At 48.5% G+C, this 24000-nt stretch overlaps 1 protein-coding gene and 1 long non-coding RNA gene across 2 annotated transcripts; both read left to right on the top strand.

The window, feature by feature from the left end:
* The first annotated feature begins 4788 nt into the window (after positions 1-4788).
* LOC114815190 (transmembrane protein 231-like) lies at positions 4789-19591 on the top strand. The gene is made up of 7 exons (XM_029076078.2): positions 4789-4954; positions 9112-9281; positions 11962-12090; positions 12629-12772; positions 14176-14257; positions 15493-15598; positions 17195-19591. The coding sequence occupies exons 1-7, from the start codon at positions 4816-4818 to the stop codon at positions 17373-17375; spliced, it is 951 nt and encodes a 316-aa protein (XP_028931911.1). The 5' UTR covers positions 4789-4815; the 3' UTR covers positions 17376-19591.
* On the top strand, positions 15606-17019 carry LOC114815191. The gene is made up of 2 exons (XR_003762967.1): positions 15606-15671; positions 15772-17019. It is a non-coding gene; the product is annotated as an uncharacterized LOC114815191 (long non-coding RNA).
* Positions 19592-24000: the final 4409 nt, after the last annotated feature.

Genomic DNA, 24000 nt, shown 5'->3' with positions numbered 1-24000 from the left:
ACTTGCTAACTACCTAGTCAGGGGAAGTAAATAACAATAATAATAATAATTGTGGTTTTTGTTCAGCGCCAGACACGGTACTAAGTGATGGGACGGATACTAGCAAATCAGGTTGGATCAAGTCCCTTTTAATAATAACGATGGCATTTGTTAAGCGCTTCCTAGGTGCCAAGCACTGTTCTAAGCGCTTTTCCCACATGGGCCTCACAGTCTCAATCCCCATTTTACAGATGAGGGAACCGAGGCACAGAGAAGTGAAAGCGACTTGCCTGAGGTCACAGAGCAGACACGTGGCAGAGCCCGGATGGGACCTTCTGACTCCCAGGCCCGTGCTCTAGCCGCTACTCCACGCCGCTTGCGGAGTGCTTACTTTGTGCAATGCACTGTGCTAAGAGCTTGGGAGACTGCAGTAGAGTTAGTAGCTACAATCCCTGCTGTCAAGGAGCTCACAGTTTATAATTTTGAGGGAGAAAACACAGACAATAAATGTCACCAACAGGGAGAAGCAACAGGGTTTTAAGATATTTGCCTAAGTGCTGGGAGGCTGCTGGCGGGGGGAGATCTTGGCAAATGTCTCTGCTAAAGCCTGGGCTTGGGAGTCCAGAGGTCATGGGTTCGAATCCCCGCTCTGCCGCTTGCCAGCTGTGTGACTGTGGGCAAGTTACTTAACTTCTTTGTGCCTCAGTTACCTCATCTGTAAAATGGGGATTAAGACTGTGTGCCCCACGTGGGACAACCTGATGACCCTGTATCTCCCCCAGCACTTAGAACAGTGCTCAGCACATAGTAAGCGCTTAACAAATACCATAATTATTATTTTATTATTCTCTGAGCCTCAGTGACCTCATCTGGAAAATCCCAGCTCTGCCGCTTGCCAGCTGTGTGACTTTGGGCAAGTCACTTCACTTCTCTGTGCCTCAGCTCCCTCATCTGTCAAATGTGAATGAAGACTGTGAGCCCCACGTGGGACAACCTGATCACCTTGTACCCTCCTCCCCATGCTTAGAACAGTGCTTTGCACATAGTAAGCGCTTAACAAAAACCACCATTATTATTATTATTATTATTGTTAAATGTGAGCCCCACGTGGGACAACCTGATCACCTTCTATCCCCCAGTGCTTAGAACAGTGCTTTGCATATAGTTAGTGCTTAACAAATACCATCATCATCATTATTACTATTATTATTAATCATCCAGTGGTATTTATTGAGCGATTACTATGCGCAGAGCACTGTACTAAGCGTTTGGGAGAGTACGATTCGACAGAATTGGCAGACACCTTCCCTGCCCATAACGAGCAAGGCATGGGAGAAAGACGTCGGTGTGAATAAGTCATTTATAATGTATAATTCACTCTTTAAAACACACTGCGGGCTCTCTACTTCTAGTGCTCGGCCCTGTCAGTGCTGGACTAAGCGCACATTAGGTGCTCAATAAATACCACTGATTGACGGGAAACGTGGGCAGCCAACCCTGTCCTCCAAGTGCCTCCACCTCTCCTGAAAGGAATCGACTTCGTCCCAAACACTTGGGGAGTCTGGGACTCGGCGAAGGATTTTTTCCGGCAAACCGGGTCTCGGCTCTGCGTCTCGGCTGGGGATAGATTTTGCGTTTCACAGCATCACAGCCCCTGGCCGAAGGCCAAAGTCAACCACGCTCAGTCGAATAACAACCCTGCTTCTGCTGAGTGTCAACGACCGATTAAAAAACCCCGAAAAAAACCCTCAGCCATGCAGTTCAACAAGTAAGCGCACAAGGCTGAGGGAGGCGGGTTCCGATTCGGCGTCCCTGACGGGCTCTGGGTTCAAAGGCAACGAGGCTGGAGGTTGGGCGATCGGTGGCATTTTAACAGCAGGGGAAACCACCGGGCATAATAATAACAATCATGTTGGTATTTGTTAAGCGCTTACTATGTGCAGAGCGCTGTTCTAAGGGCTGGGGGAGAGACAGGGTCATCAGGTTGTCCCACGTGAGGCTCCCAGTCTTCATCCCCATTTTAATAATAATAACGTTGGTATTTAAGTGCTTACTATGTGCAGAGCACTGTTCTAAGCGCTGGGGGAGTACAGGGTCATCAGGTTGTCCCATGTGAGGCTCACAGTTAATCCCCATTTTAATAATAATAATAATGTTGGTATTTGTTAAGCGCTTGCTATGTGCACAGCACTCTTTCTAAGTGCTGGGGGAGTACAGGGTCATCAGGTTGTCCCATGTGAGGCTCACAGGTAATCCCCATTTTAATAATAATAATAATAATAATAATAATGTTGGTATTTGTTAAGTGCTTACTATGTGCACAGCATTCTTTCTAAGCGCTGGGGGAGATACAGGGTCATCAGGTTGTCCCATGTGAGGCTCACAGTTAATCCCCATTTTAATAATAATAATAATAATGATGATGTTGGTATTTGTTAATAATGTTGGTATTTGTTAAGCGCTTACTATGTTCAGAGCACTGTTCTAAGTGCTGGGGGAGATACAGGGTCATCAGGTTGTCCCACGTGAGGCTCACAGTTAGTCCCCATTTTAATTATAATAATAATAATAATGTTGGTATTTGTTAATAATGTTGGTATTTGTTAAGCGCTTACTATGTTTTGTTTTTACGAGATGTTCTTCCCCTCGACTCTATTTATTGCCATTGTTCTTGTCTGTCCATCTCCCCCGATTAGACCGTAAGCCCGTCGGACGGCAGGGACCGTCTCTATCTGTTGCCGACTTGTTCATCCCAAGCGCTTAGTACAGTGCTCTGCACATAGTAAGTGCTCAATAAATACTATTGAATGAATGAATGACTACTATGTGCAGAGCACTGTTCTAAGCACTGGGGTATACAGGGTCATCAGGTTGTCCCACGTGAGGCTCACAGTTAATCCCCATTTTAATAATAATAATAATAATAACGTTGGTATTTGTTAAGTGCTTACTCTGTGCAGAGCACTGTTCTAAGCGCTGGGGGAGATACAGGGTCATCAGGTTGTCCCATGGGAGGCTCACAGTTAATTCCCATTTTAATAACAATAATGTTGGTATTTGTTAATAATGTTGGTATTTGTTAAGCGCTTACTATGTCCAGAGCACTGTTCTGAGCGCTGGGGGAGATACAGGGTCATCAGGTTGGCCCACGAGAGGCTCCCAGTCTTCATCCCCATTTTGCAGATGAGGGAACTGAGGCCCAGAGAAGTGAAGTGACTTGCCCACAGTCCCACAGCTGATAAGTGGCAGAGAGGGGATTCGAACCCATGACCTCTGACTCCCCAGCTCGGGCCCTTTCCACTGACAAAGTATTGATCAGCCAGGAGAAGCCCCCAGGGATGGAGCTGATCGGTCCGGGCCTAGCCGGGGGCCGGAGAACATGAACTGAGAAGCAACGAGGCCGGGGAGTCAGAGGAGCTGGGTTCTAATTCCGCCTCTGCCGCTGACCTGCGGCGTCACCTTGGACGGGTGACTTAACTTCTCGGTATCCTCAACTGTAAAGTGGGGATTCAATAATAATAATAAAAACGATGGTATTTGTTAAGCGCTCACTATGTGCCAAGCACCTGTTCTCCCCCCCCCCCACTTAGATTGTAAATAGATTAGGAAGCGGTGGAAAGAGCCCGGGCTGGGGAGTCAGAGGTCATGGGTTCGAATCCTGACTCTGCCCCTTAGCTGTGTGACTGTGGGCAAGTCACTTCACTTCTCTGGGCCTCAGTGACCTCATCTGTTAAATGGGGATGAAGACTGTGAGCCTCCCATGGGACCACCTGATGACCCTGGATATCCCCCAGCGCTTAGAACAGTGCTCTGCACAGAGTCAGCGCTTAACAAATACCAACATTATTATTATTATTATTATTATTAATCACTGTGGCTCAGTGGCAAGAGCCCGGGCTGGGGAGTCAGAGGTCATGGGTTCGAATCCCGGCTCTGCCTCTTGTCAGCGGTGTGACCTTGGGTAAGTCACTTCACTTCCCTGGGCCTCAGTGACCTCATCTGTCAAATGGGGAGGAAGCCTGCGAGCCCCGCGTGGGACCACCTCATCACCTTGTATCCCCCAGCACTTAGAACAGTGCTTGGCACATAGTAAGCGCTTAACAAATACCAACATTATTATTATTATTGTTAATAATAAACGCTTAAGAAATGCATCAGGAAGAGGGCTCGGGACCAGCGGGGTGAGCCCCGCCGTCGCCTCCATTTTGTCACTTTGAAGGGAAAGCAGCTGCCCAGGCCGCCTTTCCCCTCCCGCCCTCAGCCGGCGCCTGATTGGCCGCTCCAGGACCCGCCCCCTCCGGCCATTGGCGAACCGCCCCGTCAATCCCCGCCGTCGCCGTGGAGACCACGCCCACCAGCGCGCGCCCTCAGCCGGCGCCTGATTGGCCGCCCGAGGGCCCGCCCCGTCCATCGCGGCCGTCGCCGTGGAGACCACCTCCCCCCCCACGCGCCCTCAGCCGGCGTCTGATTGGCCCCTGGGGGACCCGCCCCCTCTCGCCATTGGCGGCCCGCCCCGTTCATCGCGGCCGTCGCCGTGGAGACCCCCCCCCCGGCGCGTGCCCTCAGCCGGCTTCTGATTGGCCTCCCGAGGCCCCGCCCCGTCCCCCCATTGGTGGCCGCCCCGGTCAATCCTGGTCGTCGCCATGGAGGCCACCCCCACCGGCGCGCGGCCTCAGCCGGCGTCTGATTGGCCGCCCGAGGCCCCGCCCCCTCCCGCCATTGGCGGCCGGCCCCGTCAATCCTGGCCGTCGCCGTGGAGACCCCCCTTCCCGCCCTCCACCGGGCTATGGCAACCGAGAGCAGCCAAAGGCGGCCGCCCGCGGAGCGGGAGCGGCCATGGTGCTGTACAAGCTGTTCGCCCACCCGGTGGAGCGCGGCTACCGCGCCGGGCTGGGCTCCAAGGCGGCGCTGTTCCTGCTGCTGGCCGCCGCCCTCACCTACCTGCCGCCGCTGCTCCTCGCCTTCCGCACTCACGGTCAGCACGGCGCCCCCCAGCGGCCCGCGGCCCGCACCGCACCCTCCCCTCCTCTCCAATAACCGGGTCTCGGGGAAGCGCTTCCTCTGTGCAGAGCGCTGTTCTAAGCGCTGGGGGAGATGATACAGGCGAATACTAATAATAATGTGGGTATTTGTTAAGCGCTTACTATGTGCAGAGCACAGTTCTAAGCGCTGGAGGATACAAGGTAATCAGGTTGTCCCACGTGGGGCTCACAGTCTTCATCCCCATTTTACAGATGAGGGAACTGAGGCCCAGAAAAGTGAATCTAATAATAATAATGGTATTTCTTAAGTGCTTACTATATGCCTAGCACCCTTCTCAGCGCTGGGGTAATAATAATAATAATGTTGGTATTTGTTAAGCGCTTACTCTGTGCAGAGCACTGTTCTAAGCGCTGGGGGAGATACAGGATCATCGGGTTGTCCCACGTGAGACTCACAGTCTTCATCCCCATTTTGCAGATGAGGTCACTGAGGCCCAGAGAAGTGAAGTGTCTTGCCCACAGTCACACAGCTGACAAGGGGCAGAGCTGGGATTCGAACCTGTGACCTCTGACTCCCAAGCCCAGTCTCTTTCCATTCAGCCACGTTGATTAATAATAATAATAATAATAATGTTGGTATTTGTTAAGCACTTACTATGTGCCAAGCACTGTTCTAAGCGCTGGGGGATACATGGTAATCAGGTTGTCCCACGTGGGGCTCACAGTCTTCGTCCCCATTTTACAGATGAGGGAACTGAGGCCCAGAGAGGTGAAGTGACTTGCCCACAGTCCCACAGCTGACAAGTGGCGGAGCTGGGATTCGAACCCATGACCTGTGACTCCCAAGCCCGGGCTCTTGCCACTGAATCACGCTGCTGTGAGCCCCATAGGGGGCAACCTGATGACCTTCCAATAATAATAATAATAATGGTATTTGTTAAGTGCTTACTATGTGCCAAGCACTGTTCTAAATGCTAGGGTAGAGACAAGGTAATCAGGTTGACCCACGTGAGGCTCACAGTCTTAATCCTCATTTGACAGATGAGGAAACTGAGGCACAGAGAAGTGAAGTGACTTGCCCAAAATCTCACAGCTGACAAGTGGCGGATCCGGGATTAGAACCCACGACTTGTGACTCCCAAACCCGGGCTCTTTCCACTCAGCCACGCTGCTTCTATGCCCGTTGCCCCCACCGAGTCTTCGAGCCTTTTAACCTCCTCAAGTTCCCAGCGGCCCGACTTTTCTCCCCTCAGGCCCGACGACCTCGCCAACCCGTTTGTTAAAATCCAATCCATTAGGCATGGCCTCGATGACCTCCTCCCAACCCCATTCCATTCTCTCACCGTTCCCAGCTTCCGCTCAAGGGGAGATCTCCTGCTTGCTTTCAAATTTTAGCCCCTTTACCTCTGCCTCTCACCCCGTCGTAGCTCAACCCCCCCCTCCCCCAATTTGAAAATGTCCCACTTTACAGTCCCCCACAACCCTAATAATGACCATGCAAAATCCCTCTTTCTCTTGCCCTTCTCCCCAGCATTGCCCCCTGCTTTTAACATCTACCCTCTCTACCTGCACTTCTCATTTTCTAAAAACACCCTCCCTCCTCTCCTGTCACCTTTAACCTCCCGCTCTCTGGTGGCTCCTTCTCCTCTGCCTCCAAACAGGCTCACACCTCCCCTATCCCGGAAAAAAAATTATTCCCCAAGTCCTAGCGTACCCTCCAGATCTGGCTCCATCTCCCAACTCCTAGCTCTGCCCAGACTCCTCAAACAGGGAAGTAGCGAGACCCAGCGGAAAGGGTACGGACCTGGGAGTCAGAGGACCTAGGTTCTCATTCTGGCTCTGTCGCTTATCTCGTGCAAATCCCGTAACTTCTCCGGCCCAAGTTACCTCGTCGGTAAAATGGGGATTAAATCCCTTACCTTCAACTGTGAGGCCTCATGTGGGTCAGGGCCTGTGTCCGACCCGATCACCTTCTATCTTCCTGGCACTTAGAACAACGCTTGACACATAATAATGGAGAAGCAGCGTGGCTCAGTGGAAAGAGCACGGGCTTTGGAGCCAGGGCTCATGAGTTCGAATCCCAGCTCTGCCACTTGTCGGCTGTGTGACTGTGGGCGAGTCACTTCACTTCTCTGTGCCTCAGTTCCCTCATCTGTAAAATGGGGATTAAGACTGTGAGCCCCACGTGGGACAACCTGATTCCCCTATGTCTACCCCAGCGCTTAGAACAGTGCTCGACACATAGTAAGCGCTTAACAAATACCAACATTATTATTATAATAAGGGTTTAACAGATACCGTAATTATTAGACCGTAAACACCTGCTGCCTCACTTCTCCTCCTATTCCCTTCTCACCCCTCAACAGTCTGGCTTCCACCCTCTTCCCTCCACTCAGACCACCCTCATCAGTCAACCAATCAATCATATTGAGCGCTTAATGTTTGTAGAGCGCAGTACTAAGCGCTTGGGAGAGTGCAGTGTAACAGAGTTGGTAGACAGGGTCCCTGCGCACCAGTGAGGTTCCCCTTGCCACATCTAAAAGACTCCGTTCTATCCTAATCTCCCCAACTTCTTGGCTGCTTTTGACACGGTGGACCGCACCGTTCCCCAGGAAGCATTATGGAACCCTGGTGTTTCTGATAACAGTTTTCTCCTGATTCTCCGCTTATCTCTCTGGCCGGTCCTCGGTCTCTTACACTGGCTCCTCCTCAGCCTCCCATCCCCTTATTGTGGGTGTTTTTCAAGACTCAGTTTGAGTCCCTTTATCTTTTCACTCTACATCCCCTCCTTCAAGGGGTTCATTCCCTCCTATGGGTTCAACTACTTCTTCTCTGCCAACGATTTCCAAATCTGCTTTTGTCTTTCTTTGCAGTCCTTCCAGCCCACTGGCTCCTCAAGCTTAATACAGTCAATTCTGAACTTCTCATCTTCCCTCCCAAATCCTCTCCTCCATCTGACGTGCCCATTCCAGTGGTCCCCGCTACCATCCTCCCGCTCTCTGTCGTCTCTAACTGTGGCATTACATTTGGCTCCTCCCCTGTTTTACCCCTGTATTCTATTGCCAGATGTCAGTGGTTTTTCATCCACCCGGGCCCACCCCTTCCTTTCCACCCAAATGACCACCACGCTGATCCAAGCACTAGTCACCGAGGGGCTTAACTACCGCTTCGGTCGCTTTATTGAGCTCCTGACCTCTAGTCTCTCCTCTGTCCGTCTGTTGCCTAGATCATAGTTCGAAAATGTCATTCTGCTATACCTCTTCACTCTTCAAAAACCTCCAGTGGTTATCCATTCCTCACCGCGTCGAGTAGAAACTCCTAACCATTGGCTTTTAAAACACTCCGTCAACTCTCTCCCTCTGATACTTATCCACTCCCTTCTCCCTCTTCACCCCAGCTTGCACTCTTTGTTTCCCCCAAGTTAACCTACTCACTGTGCCTCATTCTTGTCTCTCCCACCCCTAACCCTGTCTGACATCCTTCCCCCGCTTGGAGCTTTCTCCTCCTTTAGATCCCACAGAACCCAAATCTTCCCATCTTCAAGGCCCTCCTGAAATCATGTACATTCCAAGCGCTTAGTACAGTGCTCTGCACCTAGTAAACGCTCAATAAATGTTAATGAATGAATATTTTTTCTAGAGTCCTTCCTCAGCTAATTTCTTCTCTTCCCAGGTTATATCCCTCCACCTGCCCTCTCCGCACTTCTGCGCGACCTGAGCACTTGTAAACGCACAATCTCCTGTAGCCTTCATGTATTTAACCTACATAGACTATTTCTTAAACACCAACCAACTCCTGACATATCCCCTTTTACTCTTTCCACCCAGCTGTACATTATTTCAATGTCTGTCTCTCCCCTTAAATGTAAACTCCTTTGACGGCAGGGATCACGTCTCCTAATTTAGCCCAAGCGTTTAGTAGAGTGCTCGGCACTCCGAAAAATACTGCCGATGGCTTGCTCCTGGCTCTCTGGCACCGAACCCATCGGCACCAAGCCCCCCGGCACTAAGCTTTCCCTGCCTGCTTGAATTCCTGCATTAAAATTCACAGATGATCGTGGTTTTTCATCTATCCCTTCTCATTTTCCACTCCCTCCTTCTCCCCCTCTTGCTTGGCCTTACCTCGGTTTCGTGTGTTTTCCTCGTTTCAGGGTTTTGGCTGAAGCGGAGTAGCTACGAGGAGCAGCCAACAGTCCGGTTTCAACACCAGGTGCTCTTTGTGGCCCTGCTGGGCCCGGCTCCCGGCGGCTTTCTGGCCTGGAGCACCTTTCCCACTTTTAACCGGTTGCAGGGGGCGAGCCTGCGGGTCCCACTGGTGTCGGTAGGTAGCTCCGAACTCCACGCCGGACCTTGGGCTTTTCGGGGACGGAGGAGGGGGGCCCGAGCCGAAGGTTCGGGAGAGGGGAGGATCGAGGGGCCTCCCCGCCCTTCGAAGGGATGGGGAGAAGCGAAGACGTGGGAGTCGTCGGAAGGTCCCCCTTGTCTGGGGGTGATTTGTTCTTGCGATGGGTTTTTGTTTGTTTTTTAAGGTATTGTTAAACACTTACTATATATCAGCTACGGTTTTAAGCGCTGGGATAGATAGAAGGCAATCAGGTCCGGCACAGTCCCCGTCCCACATGGGGCTCATGGTCTTAATCCCCATTTTACAGGTGAGTCACTGAGGCGCAGAGAAGTGGTGTGGCTTGCGCAAGGTCACACAACAGACAAGTGGCGGAGCCGGGATTAGAACCCAGGCCCTTCTGACTCCCAGGCCCGTGCTCTATCCGCTAGGCCACGCTGCTTCTCATTGTGGTGTTACAGTTGCAAAATCAATACCAAGAAGTCTGGGCAAGCAATATTAATCACTGTCCATTGCCCCAACGGGCTTTGCCTGGTCGGTACAAGGACATGAGAATCACAGCAGCTTGGTGTCAAATTTACACAAGATTTAGAAGCATTAAAGTTTCCAAATAATCATCCATTCATATGCACTCGTGGCTCTTCGGAAACTTTCTGAGAAGCAGTCTTGGCCTAGTTGAGAGAGTATGGTCCTGGGAGTTAGAAGGACCTGGGTTCTAATCCTCCCTCTGCCATTTGTCTGCTGTGTGACCTTGGGCGAGTCACTTCTCAGTGCTTCAGTTACCTCATCTGTAACTGTGAGCCCCCCGTGGAACCTGGGCTGTGTCCAACCTGAGTAGCTTATGTCTACCCGGCGCTTAGTACCGTGCCCGGCACCTACTAAGTGCTTGATTATCATAAAAAACATTGTTATTAATATCGTTTTTGTTAAGCACTTAATACGTGTTAGCACTGTTCTAAGCTCTTTGGGCCTGTGAAACGACTCTGTTCTTTTAGTTGGATTTCTTCAGTTGATTTTGAGATCATTGCCTTGAGGCTAAAATGGAATATTTCCAAATTGGCTAAAAAAATAATCTTCCAAACTTTTTTAATTAAAAAAAAAAAACCCAAACCCTGAAATAAGAAACTTCAGATTCTTGGGGTGAAAATTAGATTCAGAGGTGTTATTTTAATAAGAAAGTAGGTCAGTAGCAAATTCCTTTGAGCAACTCCTCTCTGAATATTGCTGAGTTTTTCGGTACATCTTTTTGGAGGCAACTTTGCTGAAAAGAGCCTGTTTAGCTCTGAGTTGGGCTCTTCATTCCTTTTACAAATTACCAAACAATTATAGTCTTCCTGTACCTTCAGTGTGCATCCTCCCTACTCTAAGACATGCCCAGGAGTTCAGGACAATAACAACTGAAGTCCTAAACATAAAAAAGTGACTCAGATTTAACTCTGCAAAATCGCCTTCCCCTCACTCAATGCTTCATTCATTCGTCATTTCATCCGTCCATGGCTGAGTCATTAGGAATGAAGCTGTTGAGTGTCTATCTTCCTGCTGTCAAATACTTCCCCTTGGAGTGTATTTTTATTTGGTTGTTTCTGACTGGTGTCCGAATTTAGATTGTAAACCACCCAGACAAGGACCACATTGTGTTGTGGTATTGAAAAGTGCCCGTCCTATTTTCGGTACCCAATAAATGTCCTTCATTACTAATAATGAAAGAAATTTACAGTCAGAGGCAGAGTCTCTTGCCTGGACAGAAACCAAATCCTACTTTTCTCTAATTTGCTATAATCAGGACGTGTGCCTATGATTAATTTCTGCCTTCTTGGTAAACGATCCACCTGTTTCTCCCTAGACTACCTTGTAGAATGGAGAGAGAACAGGGGACAGAGAATAGAAGAATATTTACATAAATATTTGAGGACTGGGATGTGTGTTATAATGCTTAAGGGGTACACAGCCAAGTTCAGAGTCGACGCAGATGGGAGGGCAGATAAGGGAAATAAAGGGCTTAGTCTAGAAAGGCCTCTGGGAGGAGATGAGATTTTAGGAGGGTTTTGAGGGTTTTTGAGGGTGGGGAAAAGGGTGGACTTTTGGATATGAAGGAAGAGGCCCGATGTTCCAGGCCCTGTGGCGAACGTGGGCAAGGGGTCGGTGGCGGGGTAGATGAGATCGAGGTACAGAGAGCAGGTTGGAGCGAGAGGAGCGGAGTGTGCGGGCTGGGTCGTAGGAGAAGTTTGGTGAGGTTAGGTAGGAGTGCATCAGATCCAATGGTAAGGAGTTTCTGTTTGATGTGGAGGTGGATGGATGGGCAGTGGAAGTTTCTGAGGAATGGGGAGATATGGACTGAACAGTTTTTGAGGCAAATGATCAGCCTCAAAAGCCCTTTTGATGCCCCCCTGCACACAGCACTTGCCTAGCCTCTTTAGAAACAACCTTTTTCAGGCAGGGCATTCAACATCCTGCTAATTGTTGGAGATGTTTATAAAATATTTTGCACGTGGCGTTATTTCTTTTCTGGAAAATCCTTATCCTACTGTATTTTCTGGGCAGGGGTAGTCTTATGAAGAGGTGAGCTGTGATAGAGAGCCCAAATGATGAACTGTGGGAAACGTAGACCCTTCCCAAGTGTACTTTCTTTAGAAAATAAAGTCCTCTCGGTGTGTCCTAGACCAGAGAAGAAGACAAGAACCAGGACGGGAAGATGGACTTACTCCACTTTAAAATGGAGCTTCCACTGCAGGCTTCCGAGCAGGTCCTCGGGGTTCAGCTCATTCTGACATTCTCCTACCAACTGCACGTGAGTGTCTGCCCACCTGCGGCTTCTGTTGCCGTGGAGTCCCTACTGAGTCCTGGTCCTGCCAGATTTCTGTCTGGCTTCATTTCCCAGTTCCAATCCATTCAAGGGAAAGAGCCATCTTAAATTGAAAAGCGTCAGAAGTCTCATATCCCTCATCCTTCCTCGTTTAGACTGTGAGCCCGTTGTTGGGCAGGGATTGTCTCTTATCTGTTGCTGGATTGCACATTCCAAGCACTTAGTACAGTGCTCTGCACAGAGTAAGCGCTCAATAAAAATGAATGAATGAATACAATCCCAGTGGGTTCAGTGGGCTAGTTCAGAAAACAATCCCTGAATTCATCTTTGGGTTAGATTGGATCAAAGCACACTGATCGCTTCAAGAAACCACTGCCTCTCCAAGTTCTGCATTCCCGGGACTTGGATTTGCATCCCTTAAGATAGGCTAGAGAGGAGGGGCAGGAATCTGGCTCTCTGAACCTAAATCCACCTAAATCCCAAATCTTAACCGAAATGTCATCTCTGCCATTAACCATTTCAGAGGATGTCGACATTTGTGATGCAGAGCATGGCTTTTCTGCAGTCCTTCTTCCCTGTCCCGGGGGCTCAACTCTATGTGAATGGAGACTTGAAGCTGCAGCAGAAGCAGCCCTTGAGCCATCGTGGGCTAGATGTCAGATACAATGTAAGAAATCCTCCTGCACACGTGCGCTTTCTCTCTCTCTCTCCCCTCCTTTCTCCTTCATCCCCCACCTGCATCACTTATTTTCTTGGAAAGTTATTTGAAGTTGTAGAAGACAGACCCTATTAAGTTGGAAATATCATTGTCATTTGAAGTGGGGACGGACCTGGTAAAGTTGGACATTTAATTTTCTCATGTACACCACTGAGGGACTTTAGGATTTAAGGATTAATTACATAAGATTATTTAGGATTAATCACAGTCCCGATTAGACTGTGAGCCCGTCATTGGGCAGGGATGGGCTCTCTCTGTTGCCGAATTGTACATTCCAAGCGCTTAGTACAGTGCTCTGCACATAGTAAGCGCTCAATAAATACTATCGAATTAAAGATTTAACAATGTCGAGAGAAGAACCCTGTGTGGAACAGGGCCTGGGTGCAATCTAATTACCTTGTATCTACCCCAGCACATGGTAAGCACCTACCACATAGATAAGTATACAAGCATCAACGCACTCTCCACGCTCATTCCTCCTTCATAAAGTCTCTACTGCTATTATAAATAAAAATCCGACTGGGATCAGAAAACCAAAAGTAGTGCCTTCCGGGATGAGAGGGTGGAAAGCCAGATGGAACGGGGAAGAAACTGACTAAACAATAATTTTAAAAGCAGTTGCAGAGACCTTCCCCAGAGTATTTAGTCCTCGAAGAGCTGAGGGAGGAGGAAGCTCTTCTTGGGAAAAATGGGAGGCAGCGGGGCCTAGGACTGGAACTCGAGACCGAGAGTCAGGAGGTCCCGGCTCTGACACTTACCTGCTGTATGACCTTGGCCAAGTCACTTAACCTCCCTGTACCTCAGTTTCCTCACCTGTAGACTGTAAATAAAATACCTATCTCCCTCCCTCCATTTTAGGCAAAGTGAGTGTCCAAACTGATCATCTTGTATCCACCCCCCTCGGGCTTAGCATAGTGCTTGGCATATAGTTAAGTGCCTAATAAGTACTGTTAAAAAAAAACAAAATGGGAGAAGCAGCGTGGCTTAGTGGAAAGAGCACGGATTTGGGAGTCAGTGGTCGTGGGTTCTAATCCCAGCTCTGCCACTTGTCAGCTCTGTGACCTTGGGCAAGTCACTACACTTCTCTGTGCCTGAGTTACCTCATCTGTAAAATGGGGAGTAAGACTGTGAGCCTCACGTGGGACAACCTGCTAACCTTGTATCTACCCCAGCGCTTAGAAGAGTGCTTGGCACGTACTAAGTGCTTAACAAATACCACTATTATTATTTCCTCAGTAGTGCCAGGAGCTTGGTGAGTTTTCTATTCCTTAAAACCAATAAATAAATAAATAAGTAGTAGAGGGAAGAAAAGGGAGGAATGTCCAGCCATTAAATGTTTGGTTATTTAACAGGTTCCTGTGATCAATGGGACAAGCCCTTTTGCAAGGGACTTTGACCTCACAAATATTGCTGCTGCTTACCAGGAGAGGAATGGTAGGTCACTTTCCCAGGTAGCTGCACGAGGGCTGCCCAGGGGTGGACCGGTCGAAGGGTGCCTAGCGGGGGACCGGTAAAGGGCACCAGTTTGCAGGACGGGGCTCAGTGGGATGGTGACCGAGAGGGAGGGAATGGTGGTACTTCTCAGGTTTCAATTCCAAGACTCACCGATTCCTGTCAAGATGGACACGGGATGCAGCTGATCATTCCTCGATTGGTCATTAGACTTCTACCTTTGCCTGCCGTGCTCTTTTCTTGCAGCATCAAATCTCTCCCGCACGCCATCCCTGCTGAAGGTCAGCTAGGAATGGTAATGCATCAATCAATAAATGGCATCTGTTGGGTGCTTACTGTGCGCAGAGCCCGGTACCAAGCACATGGGAGAGTACAGTACAAGAGAATTAGCATACGGGCTTACAGTATAATGCATCATTCAAGTTAGTTCTCCCACTCCGTGTGTTTTCACTCTGTGTTTGGGGGAATTCTGGCCACACGCATCTCCCTGGGTAGAATGCGAGGTGCTGTCGGAAGAAGTGATTTGGAGGCGAGCTTGCTGCATTGGGCTCGGCCCAAGAACTACAGTGCGAGTTTTCCTTAATGCAGCGTTCTGCAAAAATGTAACCCCCGCCTTTCCGGAGAATTGACTGTGTTGACCCGGTCCTGTCTGCAGGGAATTGAGAGTGCTCTCTTAGATTAAGTCCACTTCATCCTCTTAGCACCCTTGTGAACTGGAGACAAAGATTATCCTCTCCATCCTACAGATGGACAGAGATCCTGGAGGAGGCGAAGTGATTTGCTCAGATTCAGTGGCAGTTGGAGCATCCTGTAAGGCCTCTCTGCTCTGACAGGCTTTGAGGCCTGTCAGTCATCCCCTGGAGGTCCTTCTCGGACCACCATCATTAGCAGCATTGATGGAGCACCTCTTGAGGGCAGAGCACTGCCTTAGGTGTTTGGAAACTCACTGCAGCAGTAAAAGTCCCAGTTCCTGCCCTTGAGGAGCATTAATGTCACTTGTTTAGCTCAGCAGACCAGACCTCCCCCAGGCTGATCTATGTCCAGGGAAGTCTCACCTTGCAAAAGCCCACAGATGATTGGGCCAGCTGACAGGCAGCCACCACGATACAGCAGCGTTCTGAGGAGAATCCCTGCTCTCGGGTGGCGTCTCTCGATCGCGCGGGACTCGGACCTCCGAGCTACCCGTTTAAAGGCTGCGTTTTCTGGTTTCGTTGCAGTGACAACCGTCCTGTCCGATCCCAACCCTATCTGGCTGGTCGGAAGGGCCGCGGACGCACCATTTGTGATTAATGCCATCATCCGATACCCCGTGGAAGTGATTTCATATCCTTTGACGATCTTTCTTAGCCAGGCGGTTAATGGCGCAGCCGGCTGCCCAGCCAGGCCGAAGGAGATGGTAAGTGTGGTGGGCTGCCTCGGGGGAACACCAGAGTGGCCACCCACCTGCTCCTGTGGGACAGTGACCCCTCTCCTGCCCTTAATCTGTTTTGAACCAGGAGGCCAGTAGAATTGGCCAAAGTTTGGCTTTTGGCCAGGACAGCGGCAAGAACTCTGAGGAGGCCGATGTGGAATGGACGAGCAGCGGCCGCAAGAAGTTTGTCAGAACAACAATCAGCAATACGCCCGCTCCCTGGAATCCCTCTGTCTCCTCCAGGCCAGAGGAGGATTATCTATGAGCTCTGCCATAGTGAGCTGTAGCTAGACCTCCGGGGAGCTGGGGTAGAGGCAACTCGGCTCATTTTCCTTCCTGCTTGGTCCACTTCATTCCCATCTGAGCATGTGTGTCTGCACGTGATTGCGTGCCTGATTGCGTGCCTGCTTGCGAGTCTGAGTTTGAGAGCGCTTCGTACTTTTCGGTGTAGGTGGGAAAACCTAGGTGTCGACGTATGTGTGTGTTTGTCAGTTTGAGCGTGTGAGGGTGAGAGCCTGGTGGGGGTCTTTGATGTGGGTTTGAACAGGTGAGCCTGAGATCCCGGTGAGGGACTTTTTGTGTTTGTACAGGAGAGTGGGAGGGCCTGGGTGAGCGTCTCTGTGAGTTTGAGCGATTGAGTGTGAAAAACCAGGTGGGTGTCTGTGTATTTGTACGGGCATTAGCACAGGATTCTGGTGTGTGACTTTGTGCTCTCCCCCCATCTCTCTTTGTCTAGTTCTCCCTCCTTGTTGCCTCCCCTTCACTCCCAAAGCTTAGGGATGATGCCAGTACGTTACACTGCGTGTCCAGGGTAGTGCTTATGGTGTCATAGGCGTATGTCCCCCCATCCCTGCAAACCATGTCCAAGTTCCATTCAGAGCTCCTGAGAATCTGGTCACTTCCACTCACACCCTTAGGGCATCACATTTACAGTATCCCCAAGTCCCAAGGGGAAGAAACCTAAAGTTGTGGTCAGTACTGCTCCCCGCTTCCAAGTCACCAATGTGGCCTAGCTGGGGGCTCTGGTGGTGATTGGGAAATAGCGGGCTTGTGAGGCTGCAGCGAAGAAAAGCAGAGAGAAATTGGGAGGGGTTGTGTCACTTTGGGGCACCCAAGCTTGCCCTTGGGTAGCCTGTCTCTTACCCCAGTTTTAAAAAAATGATTTTAAGATGAGAGGGATGATTTCTAAGCTATTCTCATTAGGTACAGATGCTGGAAAACATAAAATTCCCATTGGGTTTGAGAAACCAAAAATTTGTAATCCTAAGAAAATAACTTTACCTCTGCCAAATTTTCCTTTAGGAAGAAAAAAACATTTAATTTCCTTAACATATTTTCTTCTTGAGTGATTCTGTCTAGTTACGCATCATCCATATTTATGACATGTGCTGTCCTTCGAAGCATCTTGAAAACATTTTGGCCATTTCCTGTTTGGGTCGAACCCGAGCTCTTGTATTACTGCTTTAAATGTTTCATAGTCCCGTGTGTGACTCCTTAACACTTCGCACCTATCAGCCAGGCTTCTGGGAGATGATTAAGTTTGCCTGGATCCAGTACATCAGTATTCTGCTTGTCTTCCTCTGGGTGTTCGAAAGAATCAAAATCTTTGTGTTCCAGAATCAGGTGGTGACAACAGTACCCGTAGCACCGACGTCCCCGGTGGCGTCCTACAAAGAGCATCTGTCCTAAGAGACAGGATTCTGGCCCTGAATGGGACTCCACAGGGGCCCATCTACCTCATGTTTATTTTCCAAGAATCTTCATCCCGTTCCCATCTACAAAGGTGGTTTCTGCGGGCCTGTGGGCTACTTTGTGTTTTTGACGCTGATGGTGACGTCGAAACTGATTTTTACCATGCCGGGCAAATGTGGTGTTTTCTGGTCTCCAAGACAACCAGATAACTGGTCCCTAGGATCTCTGCCACTGTTTTGCAACGGTAAAATGCGCAGAAAGAAACTCATAGAGATAATTCCGTCGTTTCAGATCTCGGAAACAATCGAGCCTTCAGCTAAGGAAGGCGTTTCCTTTTTGAATCTGGAGAACACAAGCTATGCATTTTCCCTTCAAAACCCTTTATTTGCTCATGTTACCTCTGAAGAGTTCTCTTTTGATAGGTATGTAAATCACTGGTACTCTGCATTCACTGTAGGTAGAGATCACCACCCCTGACTGTATGTTCCAGAGTTAGGAGGCCCTTAACTGGGAACGGATATTTATTTCGGTGGGAACTGGGAACAATCACCACATCCAGTTCAGTAGGCAGTTAGAAATGATTGATCTAGTTGACTAGACTTTTATTCAAGGAATCTTGCTGCCTCATGTCCTTCAGTTTATTGTTGCCTCAAATTAGTTGCTGAAGATAAAAGGGTCCTTTTATTTACAGTAGTCGGCTACTGCTGAAGAAAATTGGGATTGCAACAACTTCTCGTACTCCTGCTCATTACCAGTAAGAGTTGGTTCTTACTGGTTGTAACTCTTACTTGGCCACGTGAGATTAATATCTAGAGATGAATTCTTGTCCAGAGCCATCCTGAGCTAAATCTCTGTGCTCTTTGAAGGACAAAGACATTTGCTCTGTGACCTTGAATAAATCTTCAGGAGTGGGAGGACTTCCCCTTCCGCCACTTGCACTCTTTGGTCAAATCTGCGGGGTTATTTTTTAAGAAGGTTTTTTTTTCAGCGGGTAGTGGAAATATCCATATTTACAAGAATCCGCACAGGCCAAAACAAGCTTCCATCACCAAAGAACAAATTGAAAGGATTGGCCCATGTGGAAAAATCGATGGGTTGGGATCCATCCTCCCTCCAAGCTGCTCCAGGAACTCTAATAAAATAGTACTCAAAGCTAACTTTTCTACCCCTGATGACTTCTAGCCGTGACTCCAAACCCTACTGATACCCTGGTACGCTCTGAGAAAACAAAGTCGTGTTATGGAGAGAACGGTTTTATTCAGAGCATATTATCAGCATCAGCGTATCCTTTTCTAAATCTGGTTGGTGGGGGGGGAGGAAGGGGGTGGCGGAGTGGAGGAAATCCCTGAATGAACCCACCAAGGAAAAGTCATCGAGTCTAAGGTTAAATAAATCTCAGTTCTCTTCCTGCTTGTTCTTAGCAGGTGAAGGACCACAAATAACTCCAGATAAAGTGCACTTAGTATATTAGCGGATGAGGAATAAGATCAAATATGGATCCTAAGGCAGCATTGTAAATCTGACCCATTCAGAAGCCATCCCCAAAGAAGCCATCTTACAGAAAACAAAATCCTTATCGTTTATTACCTCACACGGAGTTCAGCCGATCTAAAAATTATGACTAAAAAGGAACTACTGTAATTGCAAAACCGCCCCCCCCCCCCCCGCCTTGAATTTGTTTGAAAATAACCTTGTATCATTATTGAAAAACACGTGAGTTTGGACTTGCTTTTTCAAATGAGTGCTGGGGAGAGCCCCAAGCACACAAGAATTCTTGGTTTGCTCTTTCCTCAGAAGGGGTTTTTCTTGGATATGCACCACTTTAACTGAAACACTAATTCTTCGAGTAATTCAAAAGCAAAACCTTTCAGATACCTGGCCAGCCAAGATGGAAGTTTGGAGACAAAGGCATTTTAAATTATTTTCACATAAGAAATGCCCAAACTACTTTAACAACTGAAAAAAATCACCAGCTTTTTCTTCCTCAAACAAAATTTAACTTAAAAACGGAAGAATGGGTTTTCATCAAATTTAACAATTCTGGCTTGAAACCTAATCACATAGGAAGTGTCGAGATGAAATATGAGTGTACATGTAAAATGTCTTAAATACTTGTAGAGTCAATGCAAACCTCGTATGGTTTATAAAGGACTATGTAAACATCCTTCAGGTTTTTTTATCTTTATAATTAAAATATTCAAAATATAATTACATTTTTGTGTCTTTCACCCCTTTCTTCCCTTCAGTCTTATAAGTAAGTTTTGCTTCAGTTATGGTTCTGCCTAGAGACCAAGGAAAGTATTATTTGTTAGGACTTTGGCAGGATTAGCTTCTGTCAATATCATCCAAGTGCCACCCCAAATAAATATGAGTTTTCAGTTAATTCCACAGGCTGGCGTGTTTGAAGCCACAGCCTGGAAAGTTACAACTTGTCAGAAGTATTAGGAAGGGTGGGAACATTTCTAGCATTAGAACTTAGTAAACTCATTGAATTGAGAGGGAAAAAGAAGTGTGTTTTGCATATTGCTAACATTTTTAAGCACTAGACTAAAAAACACGGTACTAATACTGGGGAATAATGGAGCTATGAATAATTGGAAACAATTCTGGGCTACATTCAAAGTTAAGACAAAGCAACCTCAACATCAGAGTCTCCCTTTGCTATTTCAGTGGGCTGGGATGGAGAGGCGAAACATAAAAATAAATTATTATGACTTTGTCAATGAAGTAATTGCTCATACTTCCAAATCTGGTCTCCGGTAAAGCTGTTGACGTAAGTTAGGTGTCTGTAGCCTAAATGGAGTACTGGGCAGTTGTCTGGCTCGTTTGTTCCATTTAGCGGGCCCAGATGGATAATTCAGACCCCCCAAAAATCCACTTGGGGTCCTGAATTATTTAGTTGTGCTCTCTAAATGAAGCAGGTAATCACTTATTCTTTCGCTTAGGTTAGAAGAAACTGTAACCTTTGCTATTATAATTCAATTAGAATTTTTGATCCTGTAATGATTAATGTTTACCCTCTGCACATCAACTTTGTTTTCCAGTTCTCCTTACTTTTTCACAAACCTCACATTCTTTGACCATTCAGTTCTATCTGAACAAATTCAAGCACTGGTTTCCTCAGATACATGATTAATGTGAGGAAACATACTTTTGAATTCAAAAATGAAGCTAAAAGCTCATGTTCATCCCGGGCATTCATTCTAAGAGGAGCTTTTCTTCTGTCCAGGTAAGAAACCTGACCCCCCTCCAGGCCCGGTATTAGCCCAGATATGCCAGCCAGGCAGCTGGCTAAACTGCTTTCCTTTACATTGGTGGAGACAAGAGAGCTCTGACAGGACTTGAGTTGAATAAAGGATATTAAAGAGCATGGCTTTTCTGCAGTTATTCCCTGTCCTGGAGGCCTAGCTGTGTAATAATAATAATTATGGCATTTGTTAAGCACTTTATATGTGACAATCACTGGTCTAAGAGCTAGGATAGATACGTTAATCCGGTTGGACACAGTCCTGGCAGCACCTGGGGTTCACGATCTAAGTAGGAGGGAGAATGGGTACGAATGGAGACTTGAAACCGCAGCTGAAGCAGACCTTAACCTTGTCTTTTATGGTATTTGTTAAGCACCTACTGTGTGCCAGGCACTGTATTAAGCACTGAGATAGATACAGCTTACCAGGTTGCACACAGTCCCTGTCCCACATGGGGCTCACAGTCTTATTCACCGTTTTACAGAATAAAACGGTGTAAAACACAGGGAAGTGAAGTGACTTGCCCAGGGCCACACAGCAGGCAAGTGGCAGAGCTGAGATTAGAACCCAGGCTCTTCTGTCTCCCAGGCCCATGTTCTAACCACTAGGCAATGCTGCTAGGGGTTAGATATCAGATACCATGTGATAATAATTGTGGTATTTATTAAGCGCTTACTATGTCAAGCACTGTACTAAGCAGTGGAGTAGATACAAGCAAATCAGGATGGACACACAGTCCCTGTCCCAAAGTAAGGATTTCTTCCCCTCCCTCCCTTATTCCCCCCCTTGCATTGCTTACTAAATTATGAGAAGACCCTGTTAAATTTGAAATAATATTATGCTATATGGAACATGAAGGGCTTTAACAATATTAAGAGAAGGGTCCAGTGCCCAGTCTAATTATTTTGTAACCACTGTAGTGTTCAGCACATTCTAAGTGCATAGATGACAAACAATCAACAGAATCTCATGATAAAAGAAAAATAATCAGATTCAGTACTATCTCTGCCCCACACCTCTGTTTCCAGCGAGGGGGCATCTTCTCTATTATCTTCTTAGCAAGGAACGCAACTGAGTCTCCGTTGTTTTTCTTTGTTTTCCATTAAATGTTGCTCGCTGAGTGAATGAGCGGTGAGTGATTTGGGCCAAGCCTGATGAGGTTTGCCCAGAACTTGTGATTGAACCTCTCAGGCAGGAGCCAAGGCAGGAAGAAGCTGCAGTTTACGGTTTTTTGGGGTAAACTTTAGATGGCTTCTTTGAGATTTTCCCAGAGGATCTTCCAGAAGGGGGCAGTTCTGTGGAGCAAATGATTGAAAAGCAACTCAAGTGCTCTGCACACAGTAAACGCTCAATACAAACAATTGACTGATTGATTAAACTCAATCGGGCATTGCGGCAGGCCGTGACCCCACTTCCTAAGGTCGCCGTTCCTCAGGGGAGGGTGGTTCTGGGGCACAGACCTTGGGCGGCGGGGCGGGCATTTGGGCCGAGACGACTGACTCGGTTTCAGAGCAGAGTTTGGATCTGGGCTGTGGCTGCGGTTCAGATTCCCGGCCACCTTGGCTCGGAGCTTTGCAGTGACTCCACTGGGTTTCCATTTCATTCACAAGGGCTTTTTGTGTTTCCCAGTTGGCTCGGTTGCCTTTCCTCTGGGCCCCTCACCAGGGAGCTGACAGGGGGAAGGTGGGGGGCAGGTGGGCACTCCCGTGTCTGTGAGGGTGAGTGTGTGTGGAAGTGGGGGTTGGAAGGGCTCTGTCTGTCTGTCCACCTGCCAGGGACTCTGAGGAAGCCCTGAATGTCCCCCCGCGGGGGAAGCCGGGCCGACAACCGCATCGTCCACGTCCTGCCTCTGGCCTGGAACGCCCTCCCTCTAGACTGTAAGCTCATTGTGGGCAGGGACTGTGTCTGTCTATTGTTACCGAACTCTCCCAAGCGCTTAGCACAGTGCTCTGCACACAGTAAGCCCTCAATAAGTATGATTGAACGAATGAATATCCGATAGAGCTCCCTGTGGAGATGGAATGTGTCTATTGTAAGGTTACACTGTGCTCTCCCCAGCACTTGGTAATAATAATGGTTATAAGGGTGGTATTTGTTAAGCGCTTACTATGCGCAAAGCACTGTTCTAAGCGCTGGGGGGGATACAAGGTGATCAGGTTGTCCCACGTGGGGCTCACGGTTTTTAATCCCCATTTGACAGATGAGGTAACTGAGGCACAGAGAAGTTAAGTGACTTGCCCAAAGTCACACAGCTGGCAAGCGGCGGGGCTGGGATTTGAACCCATGACCTCTGACACCCAAGCCCAGGCTCTTTCCACTCAGCCACGCTGCTTCTCTCTTTGGTAGTGCTCTGCCCACAGTAAGCGCTCAATAAATGATTGACCGACTGACTTCACCTTCAAAGCCTTTTTGAAGGCACATCTCTTCCAAGAGGCCTTCTCTGACTAAGCCCCCATTTCCCTCATTCGGTCGTATTTATCGAGCACTTACTATGCGCAGAGCACTGTACTAAGCCTTTTCCCCCTTCTGCGTCACCCTGATTTGCTCCCTGTACTCACCGCCACTCAGCCCCACAGCACTTATGTATCTATCTGTTATTTCTTTCTTTATTTATATCGTCTGTCTCCCGCTCTGGACTGTGAGCTCATTGTGGTCGGGGAATGTGTCTACCAGCTCTGTTATATGGTACTCTTCCAAGTGCTTGGCACAGTGCCCTGCACACAGTAAGCACTCAATACTGCTATTACTAATAATGGCATTTGTTAAGTGCTTACTGTGGGCCAGGCACTGTACTATACGCTGAGGTGGATACAAGCAAATCCAGTTGGACACGGTCCCTTTCCCTCGTGGGGCTCATAGTGTCGATCCCATTTTACAGATGAGGTCACCGAGGCACCAATAAATCAATAAAGACCAAGAAATTGGATTGATTGATTGATAGATGATAGGGGGTCCTGGAGTCGGGCTGGAAAGGGAGGAAGAGGAGGAAGGGGGGAGTTAAGGGACGGTCCGAGGGGTGGGAGGGTCAAGGAGTGGGGCTAAAGGGGTTGAGGGGAATGGAGGGAGGGTCTGAGGGGAATGGAGGGAAGGTTTTAGGGGAGGGAGGGTCTGAGGGGAATGGAGGGAAGGTTTTAGGGGAGGGAGGGTCTGAGGGGAATGGAGGGAAGGTTTTAGGGGAGGGAGGGTCTGAGGGGAATGGAGGGAAGGTTTTAGGGGAGGGAGGGTCTGAGGGGAATGGAGGGAAGGTTTTAGGGGAGGGAGGGTCTGAGGGGAATGGAGGGAAGGTTTTAGGGGAGGGAGGGTCTGAGGGGAATGGAGGGAGGGTCTGAGGGGAATGGAGGGAGGGTCTGAAGGGAGGGAGGGTTTGAGGGGAA

Source organism: Ornithorhynchus anatinus, chromosome 11 (assembly GCF_004115215.2).
Source record: "Ornithorhynchus anatinus isolate Pmale09 chromosome 11, mOrnAna1.pri.v4, whole genome shotgun sequence".
Classification (NCBI taxonomy): domain Eukaryota; kingdom Metazoa; phylum Chordata; class Mammalia; order Monotremata; family Ornithorhynchidae; genus Ornithorhynchus; species Ornithorhynchus anatinus.
This window is presented reverse-complemented; position numbering and strand designations above follow the sequence as displayed.